General features: G+C 51.9%; 1 protein-coding gene across 1 annotated transcript in view; it reads left to right on the top strand.

Moving 5' to 3' along the window:
* The window catches only part of KSR2 (kinase suppressor of ras 2), a 272,026-nt gene that overhangs the window by 214,158 nt on the left and 47,389 nt on the right, over positions 1–10,479 (top strand). The window contains exons 9-10 of the mRNA XM_015567589.1: positions 1,743–1,867; positions 6,939–7,107. Coding sequence (XP_015423075.1) covers positions 1,743–1,867; positions 6,939–7,107 — 294 coding nt within the window. The remainder of the gene's footprint in view (positions 1–1,742; positions 1,868–6,938; positions 7,108–10,479) is intronic.

Raw genomic sequence — 10,479 nt, 5'->3', positions numbered from 1 at the left:
TCTGCAGCTGAGTCCAGTGCACTTTGAGGTTGAGACGTGCTGCTCTGGAGCAGGAGTTACAAACTCAGATGCCTTCCAGGGCCAAGCAGGTGCCGTAAGAAAGAGAAGCTGGCCAGAGAAAGCCCGGCGCTGTCTAGGGAGAATAGCCACCCAGCCGCTCCGTGAACCTATGCTGCAGCATGTCCCACCTTTCAAAGAAAAGCCCAACTCATTTTATGTGCCCTGTGCTTATTTAAAAACGTCAGCAACTTATTCAAAGTTTAAAAATTCTTGCTGGCCTCCTCCCTGCCACCCCCCATGAATGGATGAAGCTAAGGCTCCAACTGGGGGTAGAGCCTTGCTAAGGGGCACTGAGTTCCTCCTAGTCCTCTCGCGAGGCCCCTCCCAGCCCCTGGCCCTGGTCAGTGCCTGCTCAGGGGAATCTGCTGGAACAAACCCAAGGGAAAGTGAAAGAAGGCAGCAAACAGCTGCAGAAAGTGCTGAGACATGTCCCAAAGCCAGCGGGCCATTGGTTTTCGATGATCTCTGCTTTGGAAATTGCAAGTGAAGGGAAAGTCTTGATCTCTCTTTTTGTGCTCTGTTCCCCTGCCCCTCCTGCCCCCCGGCCCCTCCCCACCCACATCCCCAGTTAAGAGCCATCAGTGAGGCTGGTTTAAACCTGAATTCTCTTGTTCTTGAACTGTCGTGGAGCAGCTTTGTTGGGGAAATGCCTCCCACCGAATTCTCATCCGTAGCTGGTTCCTCTGGCGCTCGCCTCCCATGAGGAGACCAGACCAACCTGCTGGAGGGAGACCCGCTCTCAGGGGCTGGCATCTGAAGAAGGGCTCCCTCCCACCCACCTTCACAGCTGTGGGCCCCCCTTTGTACATGCGAAGCAAACAGAGCTTTCCAGAAGTCCACCAGATTGCTGCCCCCACCCCATCGTTAGTAGGAAGTTGGAAATAGTGGCGGTTTCTATGGTAATGTCTGCTCAGGCTAAGCAGAGAAATTAAATCCCTGGGTCAGTCCAAAGCTTTAAACTTTTCCACTAACACCCCCCCTTCTGCCCCCACAATAAAAATAAAAGCTAATTAGTAACACTTACTAGCATCCAATTTGAATTTTTGTCCCACCCCGTGGTCCCTGTACGTAGTACAAATAACAGAGGGGTAACAGGGAAAGGGCTTGGGTGATGTGGTTTGGCACAGTAAGTATTTATTTAGCATCAGCCGTGTGCCCAGATCTCTGTGTAGCTTCAGAATGATGCAGAAAGGGACGCTGGGAAAGCCAAGCTTTCCCTCCAGGGACCCCAGTGGCCTTGATTAGGACAAATGTGTTTCGACATGGGACAGGCTGCTCAAGCCTGAGAAATCCGACAAGTAATGAAAGGTGATCCTGACATGAAGGTCGGACGGGGCAGGGACGGGTGGCCATAATGAGCTTGTCCACTGATCACAGACCCTGAGAAATCAGGAACCTCTTATATTTCAAAGGAGCTCAGCTCTGAAATGAGCACCAATGTGAAACAATTACGGAACTGAAAACAAACAGATAGCTTCCGTTTTATTATTATAATTTGTCATGGTCAAGTCACATATTGACAATGAAAACAACGGCCACGGAGAGCTCCTGATGCCACTGCCCTGACATGACAACTGTCATTTTTAGTGACTCCCTTCCAGCCTGGGGGTGGGCCTCTGCTGTCCTGGAATGGAAGCCCAAGTAATACTTAAACTCCCAAATCGCTGCTTTTATCCCTACGGATCCAGCAAGGCTAGTCCGGACAGAGTCGGTCCCGTGTGACATCAACAACCCTCTGCGAAAGCCACCCCGGTATTCGGACCTGCACATCAGTCAGACGCTCCCCAAAACCAACAAAATCAACAAGGTGAGGCTGGGGTTCTATTGGGCCGGCTGGGCTGCTGCTGCAGGAAGGAGGAGGGGTCTGGAGGAGGATTCGGTGGGCATCCGGGAGCACTGCCTCGCCTCCCAGCACCTGGCACTGCTAATTCTGTGTGGTTGGTGTTGAGTCAAGCTTGGGGGCATTCAGCCATCAGTGGAGAGTGAGCGCCAGGAACCTGTCTGACTGAGGGAGCCGGCACACGGAGATGAGAATGAATGAGCGTGTGGAGGACGGTCAGCAGGGATTAGCAGGAGAGTTTGAGACGGGTTCCATAGTGGTCCAGACCCCGCACTCTTTGCTCTGTGAGATGTTTCGCCATCTGGCGGGATTAGCGTTGCAGATGGTTCTGAGCTTTCTGACACATCTGTTGAGTCAAACCACGGGGGGAAAGGGATCTATTTCTGAGCTCCTGCTGGAGACGGGTGGACGGGTGTGTGCGGGGGCCCTGAGCTCAGAGCCACAGCCACTTTGCTTGACTTACTGCTGATCCTCAGACGTGGGCCTATCTAGGCATCTTTCTTTCCAGTGAGACCTGCAAATGTTCAGTATGATTTCCACATCCTTTGTTTGGTCTGCTGGTTGGACTCCACCAAAGTTATCCCAGGCTGCTTCCAGCCCCACAGGAGGAGGCACAAGTTGTACTTGCCAACAGGTGGTTTCTCAAGCCCCAGACGCCTCCGTGCATGGTATTGAAGGTGGTAAAGTGGGGATCAGCCTGAGTGTGTGGTAGGTCACCAGCCTGTGTTCAGGACCCAGAAGAGCACCGGGACTTCTCACTGGTGAGGCGCAGTCTCACTTCTCTGCATGAGGCTGCAGAGGACATGGCCCCCTTCCCAGTCTGTTCTCCACACGGCAACCAGAGTGCTTCTTAATGAATATAATTTAAATTGTGTCACCTCTGCTTAAAAAGCATCTGGTCATTTTCTAGTGCATTTAGAAAACAAATCAAATACTGCACCCTGTAAGGCAGTGCATAATATGGTCCCTGACCTCCTTCTCCATGCCTCCCCACCACAGCCCAGGTCCTTTTACTCTCCTGCTATCACCCACCATTTTCACTAGTTGATTTCAGTCATTCACCATCTGATTCCGTGCGGCATCATCTTAGCAGTTGAGAACTTGGCCTGTAAAATCAGGCAAACCTAGCAGCCAGCCTTGGCTTCCTCCATTTACCAGCTGTGAGACTCTGGGCAAGTAATGGAATCTCTCAGAGCCTCAGTTTTCTTGTTTGTAAAATGGGTACATTCCAGTTACGCACTACTGCTCAAACAAACTTAGTGGTATACAACAACAGCCCTTTAATTATGCTCCTGGAGTCTGTGGGGCAGCTATTAAGAAGCAGCACAGGGGGGATCGTCTCTGCTTCATAATGTCCAGGGACTCAACTGGGAAAACTCACACAGTGGGGAGCTGGAATAATCTAGAACAGGGTTTGGCAACTAAGGCTTACAGGCCAAATCCAGTTTACCACCTGTGTGTGTGAATAAAGTTGGATTGGAACAAGCCACACTCTTGTTGTTTATGGCTGTTTTCATGCTACAATGGCAGAATTGAGTAGTTCCAACAGAGACCACATGGCTCACAAAGCGCAATAGATTTGTTACCTGAAAAAGTTCGCCAGTCCCCGATCTAGAGGCTCCTTCACTCACAGGTCTGGTGCCAGGTTGGGAGGAGTCAAAGCCCGGGCTCTGTAGAAGCTCCACAGAAGCCCCTCCCTGTGGGCCTGCCTTGTGGCCTGGGCTTCCTTCCAATATGGCTGCCTCACATAGTTAGGCTTCTCACATGGCAGCTCAGGGTTTGAAGGGCAGCTGTTTCAGCAGACAGGGTGGAAGGTACATGGGCTTTTATAACCTGGAAATATGAGTCCATGCGTTGATGGTCTTGGTTTGCATTAGCCAAGGGTTGGCAGTGACCGTTCTGTTGCATTCTGCTGATAGAAACAGTCACAGCCTACTCAGATTCAAGGGGAGGAGATGTAGACCCCATCCTGTTGATGGGAAGACTCCAAGGGATTTGTGGCCATGTTTTAAAATGTCTGTGGTGGGTAATAAGAGCACCAACCTCAGAGTTATTGTGGGGAAGAATAAAATAATCAGCATTAAAAGAACTTAGTGCAGTTCTTGGCACATGGTAAGTGTCCAGGAAATTCTAGCTGTTATCATCAGCTTAAATCGTGGGTTTCCGGTCAAAATTCCACTTTTCTTTTTTAAAAATATATTTTATTGAGTTTTTACTGAGAGGAAAGGAGAGAGATAGAGAGTTAGAAACATCGATGAGAGAGAAACATCGACCAGCTGCCTCCTGCACACTCCCCAGTGGGGATGTGCCCGCAACCAAGGTACATGCCCTTGACCGGAATCGAACCTGGGACCTTTCAGTCCGCAGGCCAACGCTCTATCCACTGAGCCAAACCGGTTTCGGCTCCATTTTTCTTTATTATTTGAAAAGATGGTTCTCTAGGAGAGGGGCTCCCCATCCATCGCTGGAAGGGATGAGGGGGCTTGCACAATGAGGCCCCTGGAAAGTAACTGCATGCCTGTAACCCAGCCTTTCCTTTGTGACATCTTGGGGACAAGGAGCCCAGAGCCATCACAAAACCCCTCTCTCTCGATTTCTAGGCACAATGAGCCTCTTGGTGTCAGATGGGACAGAAACAAGGGTCAGATAGATCAATTACTGTGCCATTGTTCTGCTTGTCTGCCAGCAGGAGAATTTGATAAGAGAAATAAATTAACCTCTATTAAGAAAGTGGCTTTGACATGAGGGTGGACAGAATCTATCATAGAGCTGGGTTATTTTTTCCCCTCTTTCTCTTCTCACTGGCTTCACACAGATTCTTTCTGTCAGGCAGTGATGTAGTTAGTGCAATAGATTTCTAAGCCAATTTGGTCTGAAGATTTCCTTTTCATTGCTGTCTGTCTCCTCTCCGGTCTAGCTCAGTCAATCCAGGTTCGCAGCAGCCCAGCTTTTTCATTGGGCATCATGGTTAGAGTCTGCATTTTTTAGTCAGGAGGCTTGGAACTCGGTGTCTTCGCTTGCTATGTGATCAGAGCAAGATCTCTCTGCCTTGATTTTTCCCTCTGGAAAATGAGAAGTATCATAGCAGACACTACGGTTGGGATTGTGGAGAGGATTGGATACAGTGATATGTGTAAAGAATTTAGTCCAGCGCTGGATACTCAGGGCATGGAAATGGATAAAGAGGAAGACAGAGAATGAGGAAGAGGAACAGAAGGAGGATTAGGAGGAAGAAAGTGGAGGAAGAAAGAGGATGGAGGAGGAAGAGGGAGGAGGAGGTGGAGTGGAAGAGCAGAAGGATGAATAGGAAGAAGAAGGAGGAATAGGAAGGAGGGGGAAAGAGGAAAAAGAAGAAAAAAGCGGAGGAGAGAGCCAGAGGAGAAGGAGATGGAGGAGGAGGAGGAGGAGGAGGATGGAGAGATGGAGGAGGAGGAAGTGTGGAGATGGCACAACCTTGTGTTTCTGCTTCTAGGCTAGAGCCATTAACTCTCTGTATGCTTCCAACAAGTCACCCCCCCCCTTTGAGTTTCAGTGCCCCCTCTGTAGAGTGAAGGGCTTGGACTGGGTGGTCCCTGCATGAGGTGGGAGCTTGAGTTTCCCTCTGATGGAACACAGCCTCCTGCTGCTGGTCCTATTGGGACTCAGATCTGAGTCCCCTCCTATGGGAGTGATTCTGCCAGGGAAAGTGGGCACCATCTCTCTCTCTCTCTCTCTCTCTCTCTCTCTCTCTCTCTCTCTCTCTCTCTTTGATTCAGTTTGTTCACATCAGTCCTGAGCTTTGCTACACAGAAGAGAATGACATGGTTCCTATCCTCAAGCATGTAGAGATAATTCCTTTCTCCATAAAGGCAGTTCCTCCTCCTCCTCCCTCCCTCCACCTCTCCTTCCATCTTTCCTTTTTTATATTCATTCATTCATTCATGAGCAACCTCTTCGTTTTTGTTTCTGTACTAAGTTCTGCAGATTCCAAGATGAATACGACATAGTCTAGTAGGAAGAGATAGATCTTCTCCCTCCCTCTCTCCTCTCCACCTCTCCACTCTCCTCCTTCCAGTTCTTTCTTTCCTGTTTTCCTTTGTCTAGCGCACATTTATTGACGGACCACACTGTGCCTGGCACCTGGCTACTGCAGAGCCTGCTTACATTTGCTTCCCGGAGCTGCCGTAACAAATGAGCACAGCCTTGGAAGCTAAAACAACAGCCACTTATTCTGGAGGCCAGAGGTCTGAAATGAAGGCGCCATCAGGGCTGGTTCCTTCTGGAGACCCCGAGAATCCCCTCCATGCTCGCTCCTAGCCTCCGGCTCCCGCAATCCTTGCCGTTCCTTGGCTTGTGGAGCAGCCTCAGTCCAGCCTCTACCGCCGTGTGCGCACGGCCTTTTCCTCTGTGCATCCCTCCTGTTTGTTTCTTATAAGGACACTTGACATTGGAGTTAGGCCCACCCCAACCCAGGCAGATCTCATCTCACGATCCTTACGTTAAGGGCGCATGGAGTCCTTTTGTAAAGTCAGGTCCCCCTCTGAGGTCCCAGGTGGAGCACTGTTCAGCCCACTCCCCAGCTCCCGACCTCACCCACCAGGGCCATTGTGAGGATGCACACGGGGATTCACCTTCGTCTTTGCCTCAGAGCAGGTTCAGGGGCCAGGGGAGGCGGCGCTGGTTCCAGTGCAGATGCGAGGGGGGTACGGAGGCTCCTCTCCCGCTCTCTCCTGAGCTGTCTGGCTGCTGATTCTTTAATAAACACTCGGGAGGAGAGGTGTCGGGATGGGAAGAGCACACTGAGCACCTCCGCGTGGCTCTCTCCCGAATCGGAGCGAACAGGGAGCGTGGCTGTCACCTGCGTGCTTGCATTCCGTGGTCACCTTTCACTCGGGGGTCCAGACAGTGGGCAGGAACTTGATTACAGAAGCTGTTCCTTCCACAGCTGGATGCCACCTGGTGGGGACGTTGGAAGGATCCGGGGGTGAGGATGCTGGCGTGGGTCTCTTCCTGCTCAGCTCACTCTCACTGCTGCCCCCGCCCTGTTTTCCTTCTGCAGGACCACATCCCTGTCCCTTACCAGCCAGACTCCAGCAGCAACCCCTCGTCCACGACGTCCTCCACGCCCTCCTCGCCAGCACCCCCGCTCCCTCCCAGCGCCACTCCGCCGTCTCCCCTCCACCCTTCCCCGCAGTGCACCAGGCAGCAGAAGGCCTTCAACCTGCCAGGTACCCCAGGGCTTGGGGAGGTGAGGAGGTGTTGGGTTCTCTCCAGGGTCACTTGGGGGCACGCTTGAAGGCATGTGGAGCGAGTCTTACATGCAGGACACTGGCCACACATGACTCACTGGATCTTTAGAGTAGCCACAGGGTATTATCAGCTCCGTTTAACAGGCGAGGAAACGGAGGCTCCGAGGAGGAAAGACTGTGTCTGTTGGTCAGCAGCAAGCCAGCGTCTCCACCCACGTCTAAGTCACAGGGGCAACTGGCAGTTGTCTTATGAGCTAAATTGTTGAAACTGGCAGGGGATCCTGGGCCCAGGCTCTCAGGGCCCTCACACCTGAGTGGAGCGGGCTGCATTCTGAGTCTTACCCCATGTCAGGAGAGGGCTCTGCATGAGCTGGAGTTCTGGATTCACTATCCTCTATCACACTCCCGCCACGTGACCTCCAGCTTCAGCTTGCTCACCTCTGAAAGGACATAGGTGGGTGACAGGACCCCAAGGATTATTCTGCCTCACACATTCCCACTTGAGTTCATGCACTGCCCAGGCAGGGCTGCAGTTTTTCTCCCTCTCAAGTCGTCTTCTGGCCTTCCAACCACATCCATGTATTTATTTCCTGAACACGCATTTATTTAGCATCTCCGATGTACCAGGTACTGTCCGAGGCACTACGTACGGAGAGGACATGCACAGAGCAGACACGCCCAGTATGAGTTTCCTGTTGCTGCTGTAACACTGCCACAAGCCTCATGCCTTAGGGCAGGACACATCTATTACCTTACAGTGATAGAGGTCACAAGTCCACATTTTGTGTCTCTGGGCTGAAAATCAAGGTGTCAGCAGGGTGTTTTCTTTGCAAGGTTCTAGGGGGAAAATCCATCTCCTTGCCTGGCAGCTCCTAGTAGCCGCCAGCATTCCTTGGCTGGTGGGCCCGCACTACTCCAGCCTCTGCTTCCATTCTCACACCTCCTTTTCTGACTCTGACTCGGATCCTCTGGCCTCCCCCTCATGAGGACCCTTGTGATTGCCTTTAGGATGCACCCAGAGAACCCAGCATAGTCTCCCCATCTCAAGATCCTCAAGGTGGTCACATCTGCAGAGTCCCTTTCGCCATGTGAAGTCATGTGGTCACAGTTTCCAGGGATTAGGACAGGGGAGGGGAGGGATTGTTCTGCCTCTCACAGTCTGTTCTGGAGTTTGTAGCTTAGTGGGAGAGACAGGTGTGAACCAAGCAAACACACATGAAAATGAGAGGAAGAACAGTGCTGGGAGCAAATTCAACGAGAAAACAAGTTCAAGTTGAAATGTCAGAGGCAGGTGAGTCCTGAAGATGGGGAGAGTAGTCCCAGCAGAGGGAGGGGAGCACGTGCAAAGGCCCTGCCACAGGAAAGAGCTGAAAAGTTGTCCACTGGCCTGAGTGCCACAAACAAGGGAGGAGGGCGCCAGGTGAGACAGAGCTGCAGGCTTAGGCCTGGCGGGGCCTTGCAGGGCTTGGTGGGAATTTAGGTTTTTAAAAAACATGTTTTTATTGATTTTGAGAGAGAGAGAGGAAGGGAGAGAGAGAGATAGCTAGAAGCACCGATGATCGGTTTCCTCCTGCACGCCCCCTGCTGGGGATCAAGCCTGAAACCCAGGCATGTGTCCTCACCGGAATGGACCAGTGACCTCTTAGTGCATGGGAGGATGCTCAACCAACTGAGCCACACGGGCCAAGCAGGGATTTAGATTTTATTGAAGACACAGTAAGAGGCCACTGAAAGGTTGAGGCAAGGGATCCTTCTTCCTTCCAGATCCTTCCATTCAGAAGACCACTCAGCCTGCTGACTGGGGAGGCCCTAGGGAGGAAGCGGTGGGGACTCCCGAGTGGACGCACTTTCACGGTGGCCTCCTGTCCTCTGACGTCTGCTCATCTAAGCCTCTCAGTCTTCATGACCCCGTGATGCCAGCGGCCCAGGCGCCACTAGGTGCCCCGAGCAGGCCACTCGGGTTCACCAGCTGTCCCTGGGAGCTGCTTCGCGCTGGTGTCCCTCATCGGCGAGCACGGGGCTCACAGTGACGCCTTCCCCTTTTCCGGCCACTCCCTCCCTTTAGTCGCCAGGCACAGCTGTGCTCCTGCACGGAGGAGTCGAGGAGGGGTGACTCTGTACGTGCAGGCATTTGCGGGTGTCCCATTGCCCGGCACCTGTCCCTCCTCCTTCTGTTGCCCAGCCCCTCCTCCTGAGAAGGCTGTCCCTGCCAGCTAACCTTTCTGCGGCCACTGAACCCCCTTTCCCGCCAGAGGGAAGAGATCAGCTAAGCCTATTGAGAACCACGGGTACTTTTCTTCCTTTAATTTTAGCCCCTTGTTGACAGCACAATGCCTGTATGCAATTAAAAGCAAGCAAACAAACAAAAAACCCAGGTTACCCAGCAGAAGAAGGTCCCAGAACTCATGGAGGTTGGTTTTCTTTAAAGCTTTGCTCTGTGACCTTGAATTGCTGTGCTTCCCGTCCCGGGCAACTCATTTGCCAGAATAAAAAATGCATCTGTTTGGATTCCAGCTACCAGGAATTTGGGCACTTGCTGCACTAAAAGAAAGGGAGTTAGTTCAACAAACATGAGTCGTGCACCCACGGGTCCAGGTGCCAGACCAGGGGCTTGGGATCCTGAGATGCCAGGACTTGCTCTCCATCCTGGGGTGGGGTGGGGTGGGGTGGGGATTATCCATCAATTCCAACCTCAAGGGCAGCTAATGGTTTAGCTCTCTGAAGTTGTCTGATTGCCTCTTAATTAAAAATCATTCTTACCTGTTAGTTAAGACAGCTTAGAAAGATATTGGCTCATTCATAGCAGCCAATACTTACTCCGTACCTACTATGCACTCCTGTTTCATGTAAGGATGAGCTCAGCCCTATAAGGGGAGACTCTTATCATCCCTATGGTGTACACATGGAGACAGACTCGGAGAGAGTTGCCCAAGCTTTTACAAACAGCCAACAGAGGAGCCAGGGTTCAACCCTGCCTCCAGCATCAGCCTTCAGACCTCAGGCTTGGAACCACTAATCCTCTGTGCTAATCCTCTGTGAGCCAGCTCCTAGCTGTAGCTTGTCCCTGAATGAATGACATTGTTTTTGGAAGTTATCTCCACCCATTGAGACTGTGTCTGAGCCCACCCTGCTAGCTGCCTTTATTTGAGATTAGAAAGCTCTGTGTGATCTGACCATTCCCTGACACTCCATGGCTGCTCTGCTCCAGGCCCATCACCCCCCCGCCCCAACCCTCCAGTAAGTTAGAGCCCTGGGAATTGTCTGGAAGAACTGGCCTCTGAGAGGGCTGAACTGGAAGTAGAATGAATTGTAGGAGAATCAGCAGTGACGCTGAGGATATTTTTTACATCA

Source organism: Myotis davidii, unplaced genomic scaffold (genome assembly GCF_000327345.1).
Source record: "Myotis davidii unplaced genomic scaffold, ASM32734v1 scaffold1330, whole genome shotgun sequence".
In the NCBI taxonomy this organism is placed as follows: Eukaryota; Metazoa; Chordata; class Mammalia; order Chiroptera; family Vespertilionidae; genus Myotis; species Myotis davidii.
Note: the sequence above shows the minus strand (reverse complement) of the source record. Positions and strands in the feature narration are given on the sequence as shown.